The sequence below is a fragment of the Mirounga leonina genome, unplaced genomic scaffold (assembly GCF_011800145.1).
Source record: "Mirounga leonina isolate KUSES-001 unplaced genomic scaffold, KU_Mleo_1.0 Mir_54, whole genome shotgun sequence".
NCBI classification, from domain to species: Eukaryota; Metazoa; Chordata; class Mammalia; order Carnivora; family Phocidae; genus Mirounga; species Mirounga leonina.
In genome coordinates, this window is record NW_023270812.1 from 1,604,508 (window position 1) to 1,630,832 (window position 26,325).

Sequence of the window (26,325 nt, forward strand, 5' to 3'; positions counted from 1 at the left end):
CGGGCGGCGGCGAGCGGCGGGCGCCCCCCGGGCCGCGGCCGGCGCCCGGGGCCCGGGACCTAGAGGCGGGGGCGCGCGGCGCGGCGGCGGCACCGGGACCCATGCTGGGGGGCGGCGGCGACGGCGGCGGCCTGAATAATGTGCACCACCACCCCCTGCACCCCCGTCACGAACTGAACATGGCCCATAACGCGAGCACGGCGGCCGCCGCCGCCGCCGCCGCCAGCACCAACAGCGCCAAGAGCGGCGGCTCCGAGGCGACTCTCAAGGAGGGTGGAAGCGCCGCCGCGCTGTCCTCCTCCTCCTCCGCGGCGGCGGCGTCCTCCTCTTCCTCCTCGTCGGGCCCGGGCTCGGCCATGGAGACGGGGCTGCTCCCCAACCACAAACTGAAAACCGTTGGCGAAGCCCCCGCCGCACCGCCCCACCAGCAGCACCACCACCACCACCATGCCCACCACCACCACCACCATGCCCACCACCTCCACCACCACCACCACGCACTACAGCAGCAGCTAAACCAGTTCCAGCAGCAGCAGCAGCAGCAGCAGCCGCAGCAGCAGCCGCCGCAGCAACATCCCATTTCCAACAACAGCAGCCTCGGCGGCGCGGGCGGCGGCGCGGCTCAGCCCGGTCCCGACATGGAGCAGCCGCAACATGGAGGCGCCAAGGACAGTGCCGCGGGCAGCCAGGCCGACCCCCCGGGCCAGCCTCTGCTGAGCAAGCCGGGCGACGAGGACGACGCGCCGCCCAAGATGGGGGAGCCGGCGGGCGGCCGGTTCGAGCCCCCGGGCCTGGGCGCCCTGGGCGCGCAGCAGCCGCCGGTCGCCGTGCCCGGGGGCGGCGGCGGCGGTGGCGGCGGCGGCGGCGGCCCGGCGGCCGTCGCGGAGTTTAATAATTACTATGGCAGCGCTGCCCCTGCTAGCGGCGGCCCCGGCGGCCGCACTGGGCCTTGCTTTGATCAACATGGCGGACAACAAAGCCCCGGGATGGGGATGATGCACTCCGCCTCAGCCGCCGCCGGAGCCCCCAACAGCATGGACCCCCTGCAGAACTCCCACGAAGGGTACCCCAACAGCCAGTACAACCATTATCCGGGCTACAGCCGGCCCAGCGCGGGCGGCGGCGGCGGCGGCGGCGGCGGCGGCGGCGGAGGAGGAGGAGGCAGCGGAGGAGGAGGAGGAGGAGGAGGAGCAGGAGCGGGAGCGGGAGCTGTGGCGGCGGCGGCCGCGGCGGCGGCAGCAGCAGCAGGAGGCGGCGGCGGCGGCGGCGGCTATGGGGGCTCGTCCTCGGGGTACGGGGTGCTGAGCTCCCCCCGGCAGCAGGGCGGCGGCATGATGATGGGCCCCGGGGGCGGCGGGGCCGCGAGCCTCAGCAAGGCGGCCGCCGGCGCGGCGGCTGGGGGCTTCCAGCGCTTCGCCGGGCAGAACCAGCACCCGTCGGGGGCCACCCCGACCCTCAACCAGCTGCTCACCTCGCCCAGCCCCATGATGAGGAGCTACGGCGGCAGCTACCCCGACTACAGCAGCCCCAGCGCGCCGCCGCCGCCGTCGCAGCCCCAGTCCCAGGCGGCGGCGGCGGCGGCGGGGGCGGCGGCGGGCGGCCAGCAGGCGGCCGCGGGCATGGGCTTGGGCAAGGACATGGGCGCCCAGTACGCCGCTGCCAGCCCGGCCTGGGCGGCCGCGCAACAAAGGAGCCACCCGGCGATGAGCCCCGGCACCCCCGGCCCGACCATGGGCAGATCCCAGGTAACCCCCGCGCCGGCCGGGCCTGCTTCCGCCGCGGCGGCCTCGCCGCGCGCCTCGAGCCCTAGTTTCTTTCTTTCCGCGTACTTTTTCTGCGTCTTCTGCGGGGGGGAGGCGGGGGCGAGGCGCCCAAAGCCATTTTAACTCGCGGCTGCCTCCCTCGGAGGCTGGGGAGCGCGCGGCGTCCGACTGCGCGGCCCGGGGCCCGGGGCCCGGGGGCCCGGCGAGAGGGTCGCGCCGAGGACCGGGACGCGCGCTGGGATGGCCGGCCGCCGAGCACCCCCGCCTCGCCACCCCGCCCCGGGCGCGGAGCTGCGCGTCCGGGGCCGGGGACTGCGCCGCGAGGAAGCGGTGTGGGCGCTGGGAACGGCTCGGGCGGCTTTTGTAACAAAATCGGCGCTCCGGGCCGGGCCGGTCTGGGGAGGAGTATTGACTCCGTCTTCTCGGTTAGCGCCAGCAATAAGCTTTCACCGGGAAAAGAATGAGGAACTTTGTCCTGCCTCCAGCCACACCGCGTTCCCTCTTAGCCTGCAAGGTGAAGGCAGGAAAAATAGGTTAGCTTTGTGGCAACCGAGTGTGTTTTTCGTAGTTTTGCCCGGCTATTCAGACATCCTCGATGCGAGCTGTGAGTTGGAATGCTTCGTAGCGAAAGTAATACCCCAATTTACAACGACGTGGAGGTAAAGTATTCTAAAATAAACCGATTCATTCCTGAGAATAGCCAGGAAATCCATTATTTGGCTTATAGGCTGCTTGAAGGGAGTCACCTTCAACAGATAGGCTGTGTTAAAGGAACGCGTTCCGGTTAAATTGAACTTATTTTGATCATGGGCCAGGCATACATTTTATTCAGCAAGTCCAGGAAAATAGCAGGCCAGTGAAAATTGATCTTTTTGGATCGGATTTATTTGGATTTTCTTTAATTTGCTGTCACCCAGGTCCTACAGCGTTATTAGGAAGTGTCCTGCACTCTTGCTGTTTCTTGCTCGTAGGCTGAGCCTAAAGACTGACTTGATCTCCTTTGCAAGGTTTGGAATTTGAATTGTGGAGGTAAACTGGCTGTAATAGTCTCCAGACAGCTGCCTCTGAGTTGACATCTAATCTGCCATCTGATTGGCTCCTCTCTCACCATTGGGCATTTAGCACTGCTGATGTAAATAGAAGTGCTGAGCAGTAGTCACAAAAATTCTTGCCACAAATAATAACTGAGCTCTATTACAAGCAGATGTAAGGTTGGATATTATTTAAAGCTTAAGTTATTATGAATCAGAGTTATTAATAAGAGGATTAAATACTAAAATCGTTACGCTGGTGTCCAGTACGTTGGGCACTTACAAAATTCAGATCTTTGACAGTCTTAATGTGGACACTGCATATATCACGGACTTTGATTGTAGGATGAGGATATGGCAATTGAAAAATAATTAAACCAAGAATTTTACCAATTTTTGGATTTGTAAAGCTTTCCTGAAAGTGCCCTTTACAGATTAAACTATGCAAAAAATGAATTGTCAGCACATGTAGTTTAAATTTAAAAATTATAACGTTAAAAATTTCCAGGTTCTGAGGTGCAACAGTATCTTTCAGTGATACTTAATTAACTGTATAACAAGATTAAAGCTATATTTTTTTAGTAACGTGTGTTTTAACAATTCTGGTCGTTTAAAGATGTTTGTGGATGAGGAATTGTAGTTAAATTGACGTAATATTTAAAAAATCACGAAGTGAGGAAACTAATTTTGTAGACAACAATCAAAGGGAAAAAATGGATAATCTTGTGAAATACTAAAAATTATTTTATTTTTGCTTCTGATTTGGAAATATAGAAATGCTCTAAGGAATTTTTTTTTCTGTTTGATTATTTTGTTAGGTTCGGTGATGTGAGCCTTCTTTGAAGTGCTTACACATGTATTAGGGAAACTATCACATGCAAGCTGTGCTGGGTGTGTTTCTTCCAAATAATCTTTCTCTCGTAGACATCTTAAATGCTGTGAAAGTTTTTAAAATTCTCATTTGTTAGGAAGGAATTAACAGTGGTTGTAATATATGTTTTTACTCAGCTTATTTATTTCAGGAAGATGTATTTTAATAATTACCATATCTTAGAGGAGAGACGTGTCAGAATGAATACTGGACTGAATTTAATAGATAATCCTGTGAATCCCTAGCTGAGGACGTTAGTGTTCACTGCTTTCAAATCTTTAGTTACTGGAGTTTTACTTTTAATGAAAATATGTTTTCCTACTCTTGATAGAAAATTTGTGATATCAGTTTTTATCTTTGATTCACACAAGTAAAAACACAGAGAAGCCTTATGTAAATAAACCCATGTAATTTTAAAAAGATTTACTTTGTCAGCTTGCTTTTAAAGGAATAGTTTAAAATTCACATCTTTGTTAAACTGGAACGGAAGGATGATAGAGGCAGATGGAGGTCCTTGTTACTTTACAGTATTATTTCTTAATGGTACCAATCATTTTAAGTATTTTGTTTTCTTGGAATGAGAGTGAATCCATTATGTCCTCATTGTGACCCTTGGGAATAGCTTTTTTATTTTTGAGGGGGAAGAAAAATGCTGGGCATATGACCTAGATTCACAGATTTCTTTTAGGTACTTTGCCGTTTAACGTGTGGAATGTATCTTTTTTATATTTTTTTCCTTTTTGGAAGGCTAGTTTTTATTTAGTATTTGTTGTGATGATTATGATAAGAAATAGTTATTTGTCCAAAATTCTAATTTACTATGTAATTATAGGCCATAAAGTACTATTAAATCACATTGTTAAATGATGAAATTTTCTTGTGGCTTTAGCACATTTAGTTTCATTTTTGATTTTAGGAATGGTTTATATTGGGTGGCAAATGTTTTTATAATTGGAAACAAAATACATGTGTATATTGTATTGGGGGGGTCTTTTTAAAAAGTGAAATAAGCCATTTTATGATACAGTTTGTTACTGGCTTTTTCTAAGATAAAGTAGATAGAGTAGTCTCAAAAGGAGTACTGAGGTCTACTCACGTAACCAAGATTTTATAATGTCCACATTTGTGCTGAATTCCATTAATGCTATTTTAACCTTAGTTTTATAGAATATAATACAATGTAATAAAAAGAGCCTTATTTACCATTAAAAGAAGTGACTAGCTGGCTTACAAAGCAGGAAGTTACAGACTGGTTCCTGATTACCTTAAAATTTGTATAAGATATATTATAGCATAACATCATTCCCCACTTCCCCTCCCAATGAAATTTTACCCTGTCTAATGTTTTAAATCTTGTAAAGAAATTATTGTGCCCTAAATTGATATATTTGCTGAGATATGGCTGGCTGGCTGGCTGCTCTGTCGTCAGAGAAGGTGGAATTGGCAACTGTGGTTATAGAAAAGGCCTATCATTAAAAAAACAAAACAAAACAAAATATAACAAAAATGTTTAGTCTTCTGCTTTCCTAGGTTACCTGGAATGAAATACATGGCTTAAGATTGTTTTCTTTGGATATCCTCAATTCTGTGTACTTACTTTTGACTTTTTTTTTTTAAAGATCACTACTCTTTAAGACAGCTATAACTTCAATTTATGTTTATATTTAAACACAGAATTGATAAGTATGTTCCAGGGAACATCGTATTCTTACTTTGGGCCTATAGTGAGAAACCTTAACCCCCTTTTTTCTTTGGTTTTACTTTTTATCTGTATTTAGGAATGGATTTTTGGCAGGGCTTTTTCTACTTGTTCCATTTTTCCCGGCATCATATTGTATCAGAAATATCACAGGTGTGTTGTGGAGATGGAAATAATCCAAGTCACCCTTAGACACTTACACTAATGTACTTTCCCTCTAACTATCATGTTCTTTCATTAGGATTGAGAGAATAACATCTTCACTCTGGTATAAAAATAGTATTAATTCTGGTTTGAGGACCAATTCTGAAAATGTAAGACTGTGTGGAGGAAGACTCATAAGTTCATTTGGTAATTTTATCAGACACACATTTTAAAGAAAACAGGTGTAAGAGAATGGGGTCGAGTTTTCAGTTCTATTTCTTATTAATGGACTTTATTACTTTATAATTTGGGGCACAGTATATCTTTAAAAAATGGCTTCTGATGTAATAGGTACTTACTTATTTCTGTAGGATAAATACCAATATGACAGGCAAACTGGAAAGATGATCATTTCGCTTACTTATACCCTGTTCTCTCATAGGAAGAGAGTGGTTTGATTTAAAATTTGTTAGGAGTCTCTGAAATTTTATTTATTTTGAAGACGGATTTGGACATGTAAATTTTGGATATAATGCACTGGGAACTATACTAGCTTTTGCCCAGTGCCCTAAATTTAGAGGTTTTTCTCACTACAAGAATGACACTGCTCAGTTAAAAGATCTGTGTACTTTGATCCATCATTGAGGAAAAGGAGCTAATAATTTACTTGTGTCACTTTCATTTTGGCCCGTGTGTAGATTTGTAAATTTGAGGCTTATATTTATATTTGAAAGAACTGTTGTGTATCACTTAAGAACAGATTTATGGAGGCTCACAAGGAATGTTAATAAAACTCAAATTCCTTTTTTTTTTTTTTTTTTGCAGTAATTAGATTTTCAAAGTGGATGTTACAAAATTTTGTACTTACCGACCACTTCCACGTCCTAGGCCTCTTTGGAACTGGATAGTTGTTGGTCTCTCTGGCCTTTTCTGAGGTGTCTTTCTTCGTCAGGAGATGTGTGCAGATTCTCTGTGGATATGCAGAGTAGAGCCACGTACTTGCTGTGTGTGTGCACGTGCGTGTGCATGTGCTTGAGGCTGAGGGATCCCTATTTGACTTCATGTGTCTGCGGGGAGAAGTAAGTACGAGGCACAACTGCTTATCCCCCAGGGGTGTGTATATATATCATAGATGGAGAACTGTCACACAATATAGCTTTTTACAGTTTGGAGGCTATTTATACAAGACTAAGTGGCTCTTTTTGGTTTAATTGGGTGATTGAGTGAATTAATTTTGATCTAAAAACTTCGTATACTTTAGTGACTTTTTCTCTTAGAATTTTGATGGAAAGAAAATGATACAGGTATTGGTACTGAGGTATCATTAAGTATCCACTTATTTTGCCTTATGCTAAGATAGGAATGAATGGAATTGTTGGTATACGCATACTGTAGTTTTAACTTAATTCACCCTAATTGAGTGACTGAGTGACTTTATCTAAGTAGAATAAGTGCTTCCACAGTACGTTTTCAGCAAACATGTTGTTTTCAAAGACTTTAACTTGGAGTAATTCTAAGCAAACTATTTCCTTAGATTTACTTCTTTGAATAGGATCCAGTAGGCAGTTTTCAAACCCACTTCTGAATGGATCAGTGCCAAGAATATTAGAAGGCTACTGAGTTTGACGGATGAACTAATGATGAAATTAATTTGTTCCTTGAATGATATTTATTGCTCGGAAAGAGACCAAAGCTCTAAAATGTTAAGCACGTCCGGTTTACCAATAGACACTCTTATTTTAGGTAGGTGGCAGCAGAATCTGGACTAGATCTGTCATAGCAAGGCAGTCCTTTTGAACTGAACGAGATTCAGCTTCTGCTCACCATCTTCTGGAGGATGCTCTTCTCAGCATCTCGTTTGGGCCTTGATGAAAGATGAAACTTGAGAATCAGACAGGTCATTACTTATTAGGTGACTCTGGAAGGGAAGCCATATTTGATGAAATCCAGAAGAAAATCCTAGACCACATTTTCAAGAATATGGGAGGCCTAAAAAAATTATACGTATTTATTTTTTTATTGTGATAAAATATACATAACATAAAATTTACTGTTTTAACCATTTTTAGGGGTACTGTTCAGTGCCATGAAGTCCACTCACGTTGTGCAGCCATCACCCCATCCATTTCTAGAACTTTTCATCTTCCCAACTGAAATAAGTCTCATGTCAAACCTTCGTATTATTTGTTAATGTGTATTGTAAGCCAAATAATCTTTTCAGAGCCATCAATCTTGCTGCTTCATAGTTTGTAAGTCCTTCCTCAGATACTCCCTAGCAGTGCGCATGCGTGTGCGTGTCTGTGTGTGTGTGTGTGTGTGTGTGCGCGCTCATGCGTTTACCCCACTCCTTCCTCCCAGTTCTGACTTGGGGGTCATCTTCCCAGGTTTGGTCTGTTTGGAAATGTGTTTGTGTAAGTTAGTTGTTTCATTGTCAGATCATTAAAAGTTTAAAAGCAGCTTTTGAAGACTTTCTGTTTAAAGGTTTGGGATACTTTGTTGAGAGAAACCTGGTTCTTGGTTAGATAATATATTGGACATGAAAACAAACTGTTAGCGTGATCCTTTCCCCCCTTTACTTCTCTCATCTTTTGCATGTTAGCCTCTTTTCAAAACTGGTTTTATCTTTCTACTATTAGTGGAAATAATTTACAATGATAATTTTTTTCCAGTTGTGTTTTAAGTTTTGGGCCATCCCAGCCCCCAAGCCTGAGCAAATCCATGTGATGCTGTGTCTTTTTCCATAGTGTTCTGTGCCCCAAATTTGTGCTTCCCCCCCTTATGTTTTTAATTTGTAGTTCTCTGCAAAACTGCAGAAATTCTTTGTATGTGGAAAAATTACTAAATTAAGATGATTGGTCTTTTAATTAAATTTAGAGGCAGCTGCAAAGGGATGCTTCTTAGATCCCGATTAGTCTTAGAAACAGACATTTTTTGTGTGTAAAATTTGGAATTGTATTTTAACTGCTATTGATGCTGATATATAGTTCCATCTTTAGACGATGAGTCGTGTACATTAACACTGAAGTCCACAGAGGACACAGAAATTGTACTGTGATATAAGAGTGTGTACTTGGAAGCAACAATGATTTCTTAAGGTGTAAGCATTTAGCATTTGTGTATGCTCTGAGGTGTAGGCTAGATATGTATCTGCTCCGGATGATCAACTGGCCAATATTTACGAAGCACACATTTTCTTCATCAGCCCTGTGCCGGACACCGCCGGTAGCTGGGGTGTGGGGATCACTGCTACTTTTGTGTGCGGTTCAGGGAGACAAAGTGTTGCCAAAGCCGGCTCCCCCTGAACCTGGGCATGGCATTTTTGGCATCGCTGACTTAGCACTGGCTCATTTAAACAAAGTGCAAATAGCAACCATGTGGGTCAGCAGTCTGTTGGCCTGCTTTTTTGGGTGGGGGAGTGGATTTTGGCAAAACAAATAATTGTAGATTGTTGTGATATGGTTGATGTGAGCTAGTGACTCTTTTCCATTTCTACCAATCAATTATTGGCTTTGTGCCACAGCAAAATAAAAATCCCACTACAAAGAATAATAGCTAAAAGAAGGAAAATATAATCACTTTGAAATTTATATAGAATGGTCCTTTTTCTTTTTCTCAGTTTTCTACATTACATGGGCTTTTGGAGAAAAGTTAAAACAGTCTGCTCAGATTTAGGAAGATACTTGGATTGCTGGAGTATTTTTGGTAACTGTTTAGATAATGTATGCTGGCTGAGGAGTAAATTCAGCTACTGCTTCTGGGTCCTGAAATAAACCTTTCAGAAAACGAGGCATTGATGATTAGTGGAGGCTGTTCCAGAATTCTTAGTATCTCCTGTTTCTTTTTGTGCTGAGCATCTTAGAAGTTAAACCACTCACTGTACTTCATAGCCTTATTTTGAAATGACTGGTAATTCTAAAATTTGTCTAGAATTTGGCATCTAATTTCTGAAAATTTAAGAAGCAAATTTTAGGGTTCCGTGACCATATATTTATATATGTATCAAGCTCTAACCCCATTTTAATATCCTTTAAATTTTCTGCTTTCAGTTTGTATTTTTTATAATAAATTCACTTTACCCAATGAATTATAAATGACCTTGGAAATAGAAATGTAAAACATTGCTACTGCTGAGCAAGAATCTGTCTGAAGAAGCAGACATATTTCTAAGGGAACTGGTATGTTTGTTGTTTATTAGTTTATTTCTGTGATTATGAGGATTTACGAGAGAATGCGAATGTATTACAAGGCATCCTGATGTAATGGAAAGATCGTGGGCTTGGAGTTGGTAAGACTTTGACTCACTTGTGAGCTTGAGTGCCCATTTTCTCTGAGATTCGGCAGAGGCTCAGTTTCCTGATGTGGAATGTTGTCTGCTGGGCGTGGTTGTCACGGAGCTCATCTCTGCAAATCCTGTGGCATTGTCATGTGGTACCTCTTCTCTTCCCACCTGTCTTTCCAGGGTGTAGTGAACCCCGAGTTCTTGCTCTCTGCCTGGCCCTGCTGCGCTTCAGGGTGTGGCTGCAGATAAGCCCCTGCCTCCATCAATTAGGTGACCCCAGTCCCTCCCAGCTGCAAAATTCTGTGCTGCTTTGAATTTTAAAAAATACAGTGTCTAATCAGCTATGCACCGCTGAACATCTTATTAAACTATACTGGATCCCGGACATGTTCAGTGAATATAAACTGAGGCCTATGCAAATATACAGATTTTGTGAAAAGCACTGCAATTTCCCTCACAAAATGTAGTTTTGTACTGATTGGGACTCTTGCAAGCAATTGCATGAATTGGTTTTGGTTGACCAGTAGAGCCCACGGTGGGTTGATGTCATTGGGTCTAAGCGGCTGCCTCACAGTATTCCATCCTTAATATTAATCAGTAAATTCTGAGAATCATTCCTTTCTTACATTTCTGAGACCTTTCCACTTTCATGATCTACGAAAATGATTAGCCTTTTAGGGGAAGTACTTTTTGCAAATGAACGAAGTTTCAAAAAATTAAAACTAGGTTTTGGGATTCTGAGTCGTGGACTTTGGTCTCTGATTCATGGTTAAGTAACTTCTGCATCTGTTTCAACTTCATTGAATATGTGATTCACATTTGGTCCTTAGCAAGATTATAATTTACATATCAGGGAGGCTTAGGGTTGCTCTCAAATAGTCAAAGCTGGGAATGCCAAAGGCCTGTCTCAGATATGTAGGTAGAGAGGAATAGTTTTTTTTTTCTTCCTTTTTTGTTAATGCTGAGATTTATAAAAGTATCAGGGACAAAATTTAATTCTATTATGAACAAATACTCTGAGCACCACTTGGTGCTTAAGATACAAAGAGTCAATATAACATATGATCCATAATTTTCCCTGGTGAATTATCATAGGCTCCTGGTGTTTTACAAAGTGGAAATTAAAATGAATGGCTACATTATTCTCCTGCAGTTCTGTGCAGAAAACTATATCCCTCAAAGTGCATTATCTAGGAACTATTTGAAGAGTAGTTGATAATGTATCTAAACCGAAAATTTCCTGATGAATATATTATACATTTCCAACAACAGTTTCAAGGAAATCTGTTCATTTAGTGTTTCATGATCTTATGTGGAAGGTCAGTGTGCTTGGAGGTTGTTCTTAGGTGCTATGACATTGATGAGAAAGTGATCTTAATTTGGATTTTATTTTGGGTATCATGTGGGGATTTTTCAGCTAAAGAAATGACTTTAGGGCGCCTGGGTGGCTCAGTTGGTTAAGCGACTGCCTTCGGCTCAGGTCATGATCCTGGAGTCCCTGGATCGAGTCCCGCATCGGGCTCCCTGCTCGGCGGGGAGTCTGCTTCTCCCTCTGACCCTCCTCCCTCTCATGCTCTCTGTCTCTCATTCTCTCTGTCTCAAATAAATAAATAAAATCTAAACAAACAAACAAACAAACAAAACCAGTCTCTAATAAAAAAAAAAAGAAATGACTTTATAGTGTTATTAGCATGAAGGATTTAGAATTCAGTTCATTTGGGGTCCCCGGGTAGCTCAGTCGGTTAAGCGTCTGCCTTCGGCTCAGGTCATGATCCCAGGGTCCTGGAATCTAGCCCCGCGACAGGCTCCCTGCTCAGTGGGGAGCCTGCTTCTCCCTCCCCTCCTGCTTGTGCTCTCTGTCACTCTCTCTGTCTTTCTCTCAAATAAATAAAATCCTTTAAAAAAAGAAGAATTCCGTTCATTTACCTTCCCTGTATTGAAGAATCTCCTATGTGTTAGGGCTTTGGGAGTGTAGCAAGAACCAGGGCATCAGGCAGATGGTTGTGGAGAGCCTACTGTATGCCTGGTACTGTGGTGGATGATGGATTCCTTGGTGACAAGGACGTGGACCTTGATGAATTGACAATGCAGTGACTAAGGACTAGTAAACGTGCTACACAGTACAGTGTAAATGGTTCAGTGGGAGAAGTCCTGATGTTAGTGGGATATCCCACAGAGACTAGATCGAGGTGGGGGAGAAGTAAGAAGGCTCTGCACACTAAGGTTGAATAAGCTGAGACCTGGCTAGTAAGCAGATGTTAACTAAGTTAACCAAGTGATGAGGCCTGGAGATGGAAGCAGGGAGGGGCAAGAGCAAGAGCCAGCAGGTTAGAGAACCTGGAAGATTGGATGTTGACTACCTGTGTGACATTGGGCAAGTGACTGCACCTGCCTGAGGTTCGAAGTTGCCTCCTGCCCAAAGAGATGGGAAAGAAGACTTAACCCATGGAATTGTTTTGGGAAGTACACTTGATAAAATACTGGCATACTACCTGGTAAGGAAAGGGATGTTTTCAAAAAATGACAAAGGATTGTATTTTCTCATGGACAATGAATGAAAATGAGTTAGATGTGGTTCTGTATTAATTTAACAAGTTAATTTAACAGCCTATTAGTCTTTCCTCTTGGAACAAATGGTTAACATTTGAAGCTTATTTTTAGTCCAGACAGTTTCAGTTCTTTATTGCCTGATGTGTCTGTACCTTGCCAAGTGTTTAGGGAAAGTGAGTGATGGCGCAGTCGATGACATTTCTAAAATGTCTGCTGTTGTTTGCCAGTCGTATTTTTTTAACTGGTCAGGAAAATAAATTCAGAAGATCGATAATTGGAGCATTTAATTCCACCATCATCAACAAACATCTAGTGACCTTGGTGTAGGGGCACTGTACCAGATAAAAAGATACCCAGGGAATCTTTGGAAAATTGCTAAATATCGTGTCGTTCATTGGTAAGCGCAGAGGAATATCCTTAGATTACGTGAATATTGGTGATTACAATAAATAATACAGTTTGTGGAATATTTTTATTTTACCTACTATTCCATTTAACTAGAAACATGAATAACTCCGGCCTCATAAGCAATTTAAATTTTGAATCGAAGGAAATTGGTGGTAGGCAGACAACTTGCAAATTGGTGAAATGGAGCTTTTGCTTTTAATTAATTTTTTCCATGTGTTAAAGAAGTAGTTTATTAACTGTTGAAAAGTTTTAAAAATTGTAGTCACATTTGTTATGATTTTGCTGGGTTTGAAAGTCTTCCCTTTCCCGACTCTTGGTGTTAGCTCCTTTCATTTTCATTTGCTGAGCAGAGAGAACGCTCAGGAAGGTGCATGCTACAGCACGCAGAGGCATGCTCTGTGAAAGTCTTGGTTTCTCCTCTGGTATCCATCATGTGTGGCAAGACTTAGTTTCCCTCCTCCATTGAGACGTTTGTCAGAAGTATGAGCACTTTAAAGCAGTAGCATTTTACTTTTATTCAGCAATTAGGGAAGATAGGACGTGAAAAGCAATTTTGTGTTTTGTCTTTTATTGTGCATTAAGTTCCTGTAGTTTTCCCTATTGCTATATTATTAATGAGGAGGGAGAGAAGAATGGAGGGAGAGGTTGAATTTTATTTAAGACACTTATGTTCGGGTAACTTAAAGGAATGTGCTTTTTTTAGTCTGACTACCCTTTCCTGGGGTTTCATGGTTCTCTGAAAAACTAATGCAAAGAAGTTGTAATCAGCTGTTAAGATATTTGAGCCAACTGGTTGTCAATATGTTGAAGTTTTATTCTTGGTGTGTCTAGAAACTTCATATAAATGCATTTTATGAAGAAGGAGGTGTACTAGCCTGGCTGAACTGTTAAAGCTGAAATCTGGATTTGATTTGCATATGTGGTATTTTTTAGGGACTCGCAAAGTTTCACACATGAAATAAACTAGGTAGTGTGTATGGCATCACATGATCAAAATATTTTTCCCCTTACTGCTGCCAGAAGCTATCTATTGCCTTTCAACAATCTTACTTGTTGGGCATCATGCCAAGATGTTTAAGACAACCCCTTACGTGAGCTGTTCCATTCTTAACCTCTTTGACTGAAGTGCCGTGACCTTCACATATGTAGATTAGCCATGTGCTCTGTGAATTGAAACTTGCTGCCTCAGGAAGAAAGGGTTTTTCTTTTTATTCCACTGGGAATTTGACAGCCATTCATCCCTGACCTGGGCAGAGGTAATGCAAGGAAATTGGATTCAAATGGAACACGGACAGATAACACAGGGAGGCAGACAAGCTTTCTACCTTGCGGAGGATGAAAATATCCCGTGGTATAGAGAATGTGCTGATGCGAAGGATCTGAAAAGTAACAGATACTGAGAGAGAGAGGTAAATGTAGGCATTTTGGAACAATGTCCTTTTAAAAAAGGAAATTGTTATTATGGGCATTTCTAATTAGCTTTAACTCTACTCTTTCTCTTCCTTTCTAACCTAAGTTTTTGAAATCTTTTTTTTGTATTTTAAAAAAATTTCTTAACACGACTTGAGAGTTAAATAATGCTAATATTGTGGGCAAGCGTGGACTTACATACATTTAATCTAGATGAGTCTCTCAAAAGTGGAAGTCATTAGAAAGTTGGAGAGATGAATGTATCACGTGTATCTAGAAGAATCAGCAAGTTTCTTTGTCTTTACACTCTAAAATTTTGAAGTGAATTGATACACAGAGTTTTACTCATGTGAGAGTTCTGAGTTTTGTAATGATTAATAAAAATAATTAATGAACAAAAATGAATTTTTCTGTTTTTATTATACAGCTAGTTTTAAAGAATGTTCACCTTTGCTTTGTTGGTAAACATACTTGAAATTAAAGTAAAATTCAGTGTAAATAATAGTCATGACACTTGATTAGGTTGATATGACAGAGTGTTGAGAAGGAAAGTTCTCATTATAAGAATAATGGGTCTGAAGTGGTACTCCAACTGGTTTCTTCGCAAAAGGAGGGCATGATTAGGGCCGCCTGAAATTTATGAGTGCTTTTGTGTGGCTTTCAGAGCCGAGCCTTTCCTGTGTACATTAGGGCTTGTGAAATATTATGGGTCAGAGCATCCGTTACAGGCTCTGTGGGAGGCGTTGTTGATATCCAGCCTCTTCTATGGGGTGCAAAAGAGGATGTCTGTGTGGGGAATGTGCTTAATGAATACAGTAGACTAAGAGGAATACAGAGTTATCCCTTGACTCGAGGAAGACTTGTTTCTTTCCATATGAGGACTAATAAAAAAATTGGGAAAAGTATCTGGTTATGATCATGCAGAATGTGGGGCCTTTCATGGATTTCTGTTAACATGGCAGACACGAGGAGTGATGGTCCATAGATGGTAGGACTCAGGTCTTACCAGCTTGTTTACGTGCAGTTGGGAAGATGGAGCAGCAAGTCCGTCCTCCCAGTGAGATGAGTGCAGGGCTCAGGTGAGGAGGGGCCTGCAGCTGAGAAGACAGAGTAGGAAAAGGAGCAAGGCAGGCATGTGATTCACGTCCGGGTGGAAAGGTGTGGAGTGGCCCTCCCGGGACAGCATGCAGCTGGGTACAGATGAGGCAGAAAAAAGGGTAGTGAGTCAGCAGCCAAGCCTCGAGGGATTTTTCTTGTTTCTTTTTAAACGGTGGCCTGTATTTTTTTTTTTTTAAAGATTTTATTTATTTGTTTGACAGAGAGCACAAACACAAGCAGGGGGAGCAGCAGAGGGAGAGGGAGAAGTGGGCTCCCCACTGAGCAAGGAGCCTGATGCGGGGCTCAATCCGAGGACCCTGGGATCATGCCCTGAGCCGAGGGCAGATGCTTAATCGACTGAGCCACCCAGGTGCCCCTAAACGGTGGCCTGTGTTAAGAGTGTTATATGGGTACACAGGAAATTAGTCTCTCCTTCTAGTCAGGTGTTATTGGTAAAAATATTACAAACACACTGCTTTCCATTCTTGGCCTCCCAAATAAAGAACAGAGTTTTAGCGCCCCGAGTAATAGTGATCTAATAAAAGCAATAATAGTAATAATAGTTCCTATTATTGAATACTTACCTGTGTGCTAAGCACACTGCACGTATTAATTGCAGTCTTTCAACAGTCTTGCAAGGCAGTCTCCCAATTTTATGGACAAGTAAACTGGTAAAATTAAGTTTGTTCACTATCCAGGTATGTCTGGTGCGAAAGCCTGTATTGTCTCCTCTAAAGGAGTAGTTCTCAAACTGGTTGTGCATCCGAATCGCCCAGGGAGGCAGACAGGGCCTTCAAGTCCTCCCTGCGCACCCCCCCACCCCGTGATTCCGGTATCCCGAGGCTGTGGGATGCCCGGATGCCCACCTTTCTCTTCCCACAGAGGTTATTGATTTATTTAGTGGTACAACTTAAACAGACTTTTTTGGTGTTAAGACACGTAGAATTACGTATTTCTAATCGAGCTTTTACTGTATTTTGGCTCCGTGGTCAGAACAGACAAAGAGGAAAGAGTCTGTGCTTCAATGGCATGGAGGTGGCTATTGACCATTTTACTGGTGGCGTCACTGAGCATTAATTTACATCCGCCTGTCAGAGGAAGCTCTGTCCCAAGGTCTGGGTCATTGCTTGGAGCTATCAAGGGAGGCTATGAAATAGTCTGTTGCTGTTTGAGGAGGAGCATAGGTTCTGTTCTGAGCTTATTCACACGTGGCTGTGACTAAAGTTTCTGGGATTGAGGAGGTGATGGACCAGCATCTAGAACAGTGTCTGTTACGTAATACCTGCTTAATAAATAGTTTGGATGGGAGAATGGATGAATGGACTGGGCAGCGTCTCAGGGTCCTGAGTTACGCATGTTTTGAGCCCAGAAATCTTAAATCCAAGAACGTATGAAGAGAGAATGGATATGGAAGGGAGGACAGGTGACAGTTGGGGACCAGAATATTGGAGAGAAGGGAGGACACAGGCAGCCGGCAGCGAGAATTCTAGAGTGAAAAACCAACAGATTTAATGTTTGTCATGTGTCCAGAGTGAACTGCTGTCGTGGTGAAAGTGGTAAGATGGACCCCCCCCCCCCCCCACCAAATTGGCAGATCTTAAAATAATCGAGACGCTAACGCATAGTGACGAGAACAAATATAAGGCAGGAAAATCCTCCCAGTTCTTTGGTGAGGTCATCTCATGACATGCAGTCAGGAGTATTTCTGTCTTTGCTGTTGCCCCATGGCCATTCTGGAACCAGAGTCAGTGATATTGGGAGGGTATTGAAAAAGCACTTGATCAGTGGACCCTGTCCAATCCTTGTTTCCTTTGTGACTTACTTAGTGGCGAACTTCTAGGCTGGCCAGGCCACAGAATGTTGGGATGTGTCCTGAGACCCTTTTAGTCTTTCTCTTCCTAATTCTGACTAATAGGAAGGTATGGTGCTGGGAGATTTCCCTTGTGTGTTCCCAGCTGTTCCTCTCTTCTGAAACTTGTCCATAAAACCACACATCTCATGGCTTTAGAGAAAATTAGTTTGGCCCATAAGCTTGTCATAGACACACGGTGTAAGTTCCATTCCACTTAGCCCTTCCTGCAGAAGGGTGTGAGCAGTGGGAGGGGCCCCAGTACTGGCTCTGTTCACGTCTGTTTCCTGGGTTTGCAGCTTGTGTTTTTCTCACCTCCTGACTGCTCCCAAGTTTGAGGTTGAGAATATTTCTGAATGACCTACCTCCAGAATGCTATTTTTAGCTTAGAATGAAACGAAGGCTTTCCTGTCTTGTGTTTCCTATTTTCTAATAATACTTGATTTTCTTTCATTATTTAGAGTAATGTATCACTCCTGGAGTAATCGGGGATTTATAGTTTCTGAAGTTAATGCCGACTACATCTGAGCCATCTCAAGCAAACGAATTAACAGTCTGTTTTTAAGAACCCATTGGAAGAAAAAAACCCATACAAACCGGTAACCTGTGTTTTAGGCTGTAGCTGTTTGTCGCCAGCATGTCCTTTTCTCTAAGACTGGATCTTTAATTTTGTTTGGTTCTTCAAGCTTATGAAGGGAATGAGCATCTCCGGTGTCTTATCAGTCACATATTAATCTCATGCCCTATGGTATAAGGTATCTGTTTTTTGCCTAGAAAGCTAACAGCTGTGTTAGTACTTCCAGAAAGTTTCTGTAGTAATGTATCATTCATCCAGTGCACGGTTTCCAGTAGCACCAGCATAACATCCTGAAACAGCTGAGAGAGCCTTCAGAAGGTAACTCAGGGCGCTCAGGAACTCAAGCCTGTCAGAGAAGAAGAAAGCCGTTCCCTTCCTTCCCAGGCATAGGGGAGAGTTACGTGGTTCTCCATGGTAACTCCCTTTTTTGCCATAGTATCAGTACAAAGTGGAGGAGTTAGTTGAGCAGCTGTGGGCAGCAGGTGAGAAGTGGGGCCACGGAGAAGCAGACGGATGAGATGCGGCAAGTTCTGCCAACCACAGGGAGGGAACCAGCTGTGCTGGCTTTGTCGCTGGTGACCTTCTGAGGGAGTCAGGTGAGAAGCAGGCCACGCCTTCCAGGCCTCGCTGTCTTTGAGAGCCTCGGATCCCAATCTGGTAGGAGAAACACCGAGGATAGTAATATGGGGACATTTGAGGGATACATCCCATACCCCAAGAAACCTTGGGAAAGAAGAATGGAAAACCAGGGTTGAGGGTCGGTGGCAGGCTTTGAAGTCGATGGGCATATACTGTGCTACTTCATCCTTGACTCATTCAACAAATAGGTATTCATATCTAGTCAGATGCTGATCTGGTTACCTGCTGGGTGAAAGTTAGTGTTCTAGGTGCTGGGGACACAGCCATGAATAAAACGCAGGCCCTGCTTTCATAAGGCTTACCTTCCAGTGAAATTTAATCCCAGAGATGGCAGAACCACCTGTCCACGTGGGGGTGACACACTTTATAGTCGGGATGAATAGCGGCACAGGGGAATTCAAAAGAATTGGAACACTTTCCAAAATTGGTTATTTACTAATGAGGCCATATGTGAAAATGTAATAAAAATCGCTTTATAAAGGAACTATCATGGTTATTTCTGTAGTCTCAGAAATGCTCAGCATGCACCTCTGGTGTCAGAGGACAGCGATGAAACGTAGCATTTTTACTGTCAGTGGTTGAAATGGCAAATGGCAGCCCCAACGCTGCCTTCATTTCCTCCAAGCTGAGAGGAGGAAGTGGTGCAAACATAAAGCTCTCGATCTGACTCCACAGGGAGAAATCAGATGGTATTGTAACTCTTTGAAGGTGCTCACTTACTTTTGAATTATCCTGTGTATTTAGTGACAGACTGGTTCTGGACATGTTGGGTTTGAGATGTGTTCCAGAGAGCTAACTGGAGATGCTCATAGGCAGATAGAAAGTACTGGAGGGTGATTTGGGCCCAGTATATGAATATGGGTTCTACGCATGAGGTGCTGGTTGAGAATGGAGTTTATGAGATTGCCCATGGGAGCATGTGTATGGGGAAGAGAGGGGTGCTGAGGGGTTTTAGGGAGCACTAACATTGAAAGAGTGGAAAGGGAGCCAGCCAAAGAGCCAGAAAAGGAGATGGAAAGCATGCGGAGAGTTCGACAGAAACCACGGGGGACAGAGGATTCTGGAGGGGAGACATGCACAGCTGTGGTAGGCTCTGAGGAGTGTTCAGATAAGAGTGGGCGCTGAGGTCTTGTCCTCTGTGCTCATCGATGACCTTCGGAAGAACAGTCAGGAGGGAGGCAAGCTGCTGCAGCAGGCTGTAGGGTGACTAGGAAGTGAGAAGGAGGCTTTCAGATGGTAGGAAGAGGAGTGGGGTTTCTTTTTCTTTGTTTTTAAATTTTATTTAACTGGGAGAGGGCTAGAGAATTTGGTTTGCTGTGTTGTCTTCTTTGTGCCCAGGCACTGGGCTGCGTGCTCCCTGAAGGCCAGTTGCCCTCTCCCTCTCCTGTTGGACTGGGCTCTGCCTGGGTAGGGACCCGAGGGGTCCTTTCTCTTGTGTCCCCAGTGTCTGATGCAGTCTCTGGCACATGGTGGGACTCAGTGTATGACCGTTGAGGGGCCACCCGTGTTATATGAGGTCCCTAATTTAGTCCTTGCAGCATTCGTATGTGACCGGAGGGGGCACATGTGTTTTGAGCAAGGCCAACAAGTGATGGCCCCACGAGTAAATCTGAGTCACATTAACTCCGCAGCCTGCTGCCGTTGGTCTTTGTTAAGGGTGGAGGATATACACTGAATTTGTAGGCTGAGGGGAAGAAAGAACATTTTTATAAAGATTACTTACAAACATTTCCACGTCTGTGCCAGTAACCTTAGGCTAGGGCAGTGGTCAGCAGGAGTAAAAGCTGTTGTTAGACATCTGCCCGTTACGGTCTCTGAAAACTTGTGCTTGGGAGCTGGCATTCAGGATTAGCCACTAAAAGTTCTGAAACCGTTTGCTCTGTGTGTATAAGTTATTCTTAGGTGTTAAACTTGCTAGGCATGTATGGAATTTCCACTGTGTGTTTGTAGTGAAGCCATTCTTTAAATTACAACTTGCTACCCATCCCCTTTCCCTCACAGTACCTGGAACCTCGAAAGGAAATGGCTTGTTTTTCCGTTGTACTGAAATGTTAAGTTTTGAGTAATTAGTAATATAAAACACTTTCCTGAACAGTTACTTGGTGTCAAGCAGTGCTAAGAACCACTTGGCATAACCTATGAAAGAGGTATTGTTATTGTACCCATTTTACAGACGAGTCAACGAGGCCTAGTCCGGATAAGCCTCAGGAGCATGTCTAGGACGTGGCGTGGGCCCAGCGTGCACCCAGCGTGCGCTCAGGCATTCTGACTCCCGATGTGTTTGTTCTCAGCAGTGCCCGGTGCGAGCAGAGTTAGGTGAGTGGGCTACCTTTCTATTGTGGAAGCTGTCACTAGAATAGCAGTTTTTTTTCTTGCTTTCTTACTTACATTCACATCATTTGATATTCTATGAGGATATTGGACACGTTGGTGAAGAAAAATATCCCTTTCCCATCGATGGGATATTATTTGCTTACACATGGAAGATAGAATCTTCCAAGAAGCCACACAGTAGGTGGTTCCCCCTCCCCCCGCCCCCGTGCGGGCAGCAGGTGAGCTAGAGGAGAGTCCTTTCCTTCTTCTGTCTGTCCTAGGAGAGGGGGCCCTACGGTGCGCCCCTGGACTCCCTTTCTTCAGGACCCACGCCTTTATTAGACGTGTCCCTTCGGCCCCTTCTGCTCTGCCAGTTAGGAAGCAGTTTTGAACTAAGGTGCATTTCTTTTTTGATGAGAGTGTGAAGGGGATCTTTATACTTGGTTTACTTTTTAATACTATTCCACCTTCCTGAAGAGAAAACTCCGCGTCCTGATACATAATGTGACCGAAGGATGTTTTTCCAGCAGAAGACTTTCGTAGTATTAAGTTACCTAGTAGAGCTGCTCTGTCCAGTATGGTAGCCAGCAGCCACATGTGGCTATTTAAGTTAAAAATAATTACAATTACGTAAAATTAAAAACGCAGTTGTGCAGTGTGCTAGCCACATTTTAAGTGCTTAAGAGCACATGTGCAGCACAGAATAGAACGTTCCCATTGCTGCAGAAAGTATTACTGGACAGTGCTCTCTGGAGACGCCGGATGCATCTTGTAATTTTGAAAATGCTTTAAACATTGATTACTGCGCACCACTCTTAGTGCAAAATGTGAGCTCCTTGAATTTTGGATGGCCATAAATAGGATTGAATCTCAATTTTGAAAATATTCTTTGTTATCAACAGTCCAAATGTGTTGTGATGATCCAAAATTAAAAATTGATGGGAAAAAACCCCAATAAAACAATATTACAAGAAAGAATTTCTTTCTCTGTTTCGGACTGTTTTGTCCAGGCTTTTCTACACGTCATCTGAGGATTGTAGGAACGGAGAGGGCATCTATGTTGTCCACTATTTTTAGGAGGAGAGAAGAGGCTGCTACTCTTTGGAACCGAGCGTGGGGAAGGCTGTTTTACTTGATTTTGTTTTATATCCACTGAAAATAAATGTAAGATTGGTTAGGGTTTTTGTTTTTTGTTTTTTGTTTTCCTTCTGAAATGTCTGAAGGAAAGTACTTGATTTCTGTCTGTGTCACAGTTTGAACTTTAACCAGTGGTTTGGTAGTTGGAATAGGTTATGCATTTTGCTGTGGAAAAAAATCGAATTGCTTTCTCAGGGTTGACTAAAATGTTTTAACTCTTCATAGCAAATGAGGCGTGAAACAAATTGTCAAAAGGATGGAGACAAAGTTATTGCAGCACGGAATGTTTAACGGGCTGGTGATGTTCTACCAGAGGTGTGAGCCGAGCAGATAAATGTGTAAACGGCACCTTTCTCCTTTTCCCCTGCCCGATTTTTCACAGCTTGTCTTCGCGAGAGGACCTAAATCTATGTCAGAAAAATCGCAGCCCTTCTGAAAGTGTTAGATTATAGTGTTGCTGTGAGGAATAATTAAGAAGTACTATAGGCAATGGATTAGGAGAAATAAACTTCCTGTTTGCAAACATTTTCCTGCACATCATCATTAGATGAAGCAAAAATAAATTTTTAGTGTTTCTGGAAGCTTGATTATGTGTAAAGTATGTCACTGCTTCTTTATGCCCATATACTCCTCTATTCATTTGCTGTGCATCGTTCTACTCCGAATAATACCCTTTTTAGGATTTACGATTTTAGGATTTAGTTGTTAGGATAATAATGCTTGAACTGAAAGATAATGAAGTGTTTAAATCATGGACTTTTTACTTCTTAAAATAGCAAATGTTAATTCAGGGACCGACTAGAGTTTTAATAGGTGGTACTTTACATTTTTTGGCTACTCCTTCCTTCACTTTCATTTTGAGGTTTCTTTTATAGGGTTTTAGAATTTATTAAGATATAGCAAATAGAAGGTTAAAGCTCTCCCAGCCCACTGGGGCTTTTAATTTCAAACATAGATCATAGGATGGCCAAAATAGATGTTCCATAGAGAGTGTGAGGGGAGAAGTAGTAAATAAATAAAGAGAAAGATTATGCATTGGCCTTGTTTTTCTGGGGCTAAGTATAAGTTATTTTTTATATTTGTAACTATTTTTAGCATCTTACAAGCAAAGGGGTGGATGAATATGTGTATATATGTTTACGAGTATATGTTTTGTGTTGTATTTATGTATGTGTATACATATTTGCTGTAACTACAGGCAGAAAACAGACAAGCAGCATCCTATCACACTATTACAGCTGGTCTTTTGCATCTTTCCATCTCCTTGTTACTTTTAATGGGTGTATGTGTGACTATGACCGTTTTTTCATCCCTTTTTTTACTTAACCACTATAGTAATAGGTATATATAGGGAGTAGAATAAATTGATTATACAGTTTCCAAGCAACCATGTTTTTTATTAGACTGACTCCAGGATGTAGAGATGATTGAGGGTGTGTGTGTGTGTGTGTGTGTGTGTGATTTTTATGCATTTATTTAAGCCTTTCAATGAAGATTGAAGAGCCAGCATTTTATTTATGGAATGCAGTCTACATTTATAAATTTATGTAATAGAAATGCATGTATATTTCCTGTGAGTTTTCATATACAGAGGCGTAAATGGGTCTTGCAAAGATTGTCGTAGATGCTACTTGCCTTTTTAAGAGGGAACCAGAATATTTTCCTTCCCCTTCCTTTCGATTTGCTCTTATCTTTGAGCTACCTTCTATCTGTCTTCTGTTATCTTCATCCCTCTGTGTGCATATCTGTCTCATACTTACCTAGACTTACCTTTGCTTTTGTTTTGCGGTTATTTATGATTCCTCCCCCCCCCCCATCCCCTTCAAGTGAATTCTCCTTTTGTTTTCATGGTGTACTTTTTCTTGCTTTCATTTTGTCTTTTTCTTTTTATTCCTCTTCCTTTTCTTGATCCAGTTCTTTCTGTCCCTCCTCAGCTGCTCACATTGAGTGTATCAGTTTATAAGCTTCAAATTCCATATCCTGCCTGAGTGGGCATTCATATAGAATTTTTCTTATGTGTCTGTGGTTACCTTTTGCCAGTGTGTTTTAAAAATCTGACCCTTTTGATCTCTTCATGTCCCCGTTTTTTTCTCTTCCTAAAACTAAGTTTTAAAGATTAGGTAGTATTACTTACTAATTGCCAGTATTTGTAAAGAGACGTGTAATTAGAGCAGGAGTTTAACGAATGCAAACATCTTGCTAAAGTTCTGTACTTTACTCACTGACCTTTGACTGTTTAACTAATAATTGCTTATTACAAGTATGTATTTGTTTGCTTATATTACTCAGGCTGGAACAAACCTCCTGCAGCTTACCCTGGAGTCTGGTTCCTCTTAGGTAGATGCTTATTCTGCAGCATAGTCGTGGCTCCTTGGATTTGAATTTTAAGGCAGATTTAGCATACACACTTAATTTACCTGGCTCTTGCTGGGCAGCCTGCTAAGTGAGAGAAGGACTAGACAGAATAATCCAGTGAGTAAGGTATTCAGTTTGAATACCCAGCTCTGCCACTTACTGTTTCTGAAATGGCGAGAAAGTACCCAAGTGCCGGGTTGTTTCGCGGCGTAAATGAGACAGTCTATGTAAGCATATGGAGAGTGTTTTCTGAGTATTGACTGCTGTTCTTACCATTGCCATTACTGAGGAAGCAGGTTTACACTTCATTCAGGGGCAGGTATCAGTTTGCCTATAGGAATACTCTCTGCTGTTAGAGCTGCTACTGGGAAAAATTTTTCATTCAAAGGCCACGTTTCCTTTTATTTTCTTTCTTCTCCACATGTGGACGGAAGAAAAAAAAATAGGAAGAGTTACATACAAACTTTGAAACCTTGTGATGTGATTGTTTTCCAGTTAGAAAGCTCATTTCTAATTTATATTATGGTCACTTTGCTTCTATCACGTTCATTGAATTAGGTTCAATGCTGGGGCCCAATATCTTAACCGTAAACCTTGTTGTTTCTATTCCTACCAGTAATATGGGGATTAAATGAACTGTCAGGAGAATATACTGCCTGGGTCCTCAATAAATGTTAAACTCATGTACAGTGCAGCTAACAAACCTTTAAAGCCTTAAAAAAAATGGCATATGGTTTTCAAAAACTGCTTTTAGTTTCTGAAGTTGGGACACTGTGCCTTAATGTGTCACTCAGTTGAAAAACAGGTTCTGTCTATGGCTTTCATAATTTCATCAGAGCTGGCTTGGAGGTGTCCTTGTTCTCTATTCGTTCTTCTAAAGACACGTTTTACATCAAAATACATTTCACAGGCTTTTTTGCATCACAATTTCAAACAAAGTTCAAATGTGGGTTGTTTGATATCACTTAGTAAAAGTAATTTTGCAGATCATTTAAGTGCTTTTCTTACCTAGTTCTCTCAATCTTGTGAGATTTGGTTAATATCCCTGTTTTGTATATGCAGAAGCTGAAGCACAGTTACTTGTTAAGGGCACAGCTTGGAGTCAAGCCAGGTTGGGTACCCCAAATCTGAGCTTTTTTTTTTTTTAAGATTTTATTTATTTATTTGTCAGAGAGCGAGAGGGCGTGCGCGCACAAGCAGGGGGAGCGGCAGACAGAGGGAGAAGCAGGCTCCCCGCTGAGCAAGGAGCCTGACTCACCCCAGGACCCTGGGATCTTGACCTGAGCCGAAGGCAGACACTTAACTGACTGAGCCACCCAGGCGCCCCAAATCTGAGCTCTTTCTGGTATGTTACAGAGATGCATCAACCTATAGACATGTTAATTTAAGCATTTAGGTCAGGGGTTGGCAAACTTTTCCTCTAAAGGGCCACAGAGTCAGTATTGTAGGCTTTATGGGCATTGTCTTAGTTTCAACCTCTGAACTCTGCTGGTGTGACACAAGAAGCCATGAGCAGTATGTGAAAGATGGGCAGGCTGTGTGTGCCCCTAACACTGTGGATGCCGATGTTTGAATTTCATATAATTGTATATGTTGTGAAATACTCTTCTTCTTTTGATTCCCCCCCACCCCCAACTATTTAAAAATGTAAAAAGCTTTCTTAGCAGACTGGTCCTCCAGAAACAGGTAGTGGACCAGATTTGGCCTGCAGGCCATAGTTTGCCTCCCTCCAGTTTAGATCTTTATTGGGGCAGGACATACTTCTCCGTTTCAGGTTCCATCCATATCTTTCACCCTTACCCCCCGCCCAGTTAGCCATCTTTATTTACACAACTCTGTATTCTCTGGGATCTTGGCTCTGCACGGAGCTGGAGGATTTTGGCCTTTCAGATGAGACTGGGGTCTCCAGGGAGTAAATGGATCGCCCAAGGTTGGCAGTCCCATTAGCAAGAGCTTGCACATATTAAAGGAGGCTTCTTGATTCTCGGTATAGTAGTCTTTTTTGTTGGGATTTTTACTGGCTATGATTTAATTGTGTTTTTTCATGTTCTAGGTATTCTCTCATTTCCTTAATTTCCCCGCCAAAGGTTTTTAGTTTATTCTGAAAAAAAAATTTTTTTTTTACAGAAGTGCAGAGCACGAATATGTTCTTATATAAAAAAATTCAAACACTGGCAAAAACATTTATGTTGAATATTTAAA

The 26,325-nt window shown here is 42.9% G+C and overlaps 1 protein-coding gene across 7 annotated transcripts in view; it reads left to right on the top strand.

Moving 5' to 3' along the window:
* Positions 1–66: 66 nt before the first annotated feature.
* Positions 67–26,325, top strand: part of LOC118001829 (AT-rich interactive domain-containing protein 1B) — a 439,380-nt gene continuing 413,121 nt past the window's right edge. For 6 of the 7 annotated variants that reach the window (XM_034991980.1, XM_034991981.1, XM_034991985.1 and 3 more), the window contains exon 1: positions 67–1,745. In XM_034991980.1, coding sequence (XP_034847871.1) covers positions 102–1,745 — 1,644 coding nt within the window. In that variant the 5' untranslated portion in view covers positions 67–101. The remainder of the gene's footprint in view (positions 1,746–26,325) is intronic. The other variant, XM_034991987.1, reaches the window with a different exon arrangement.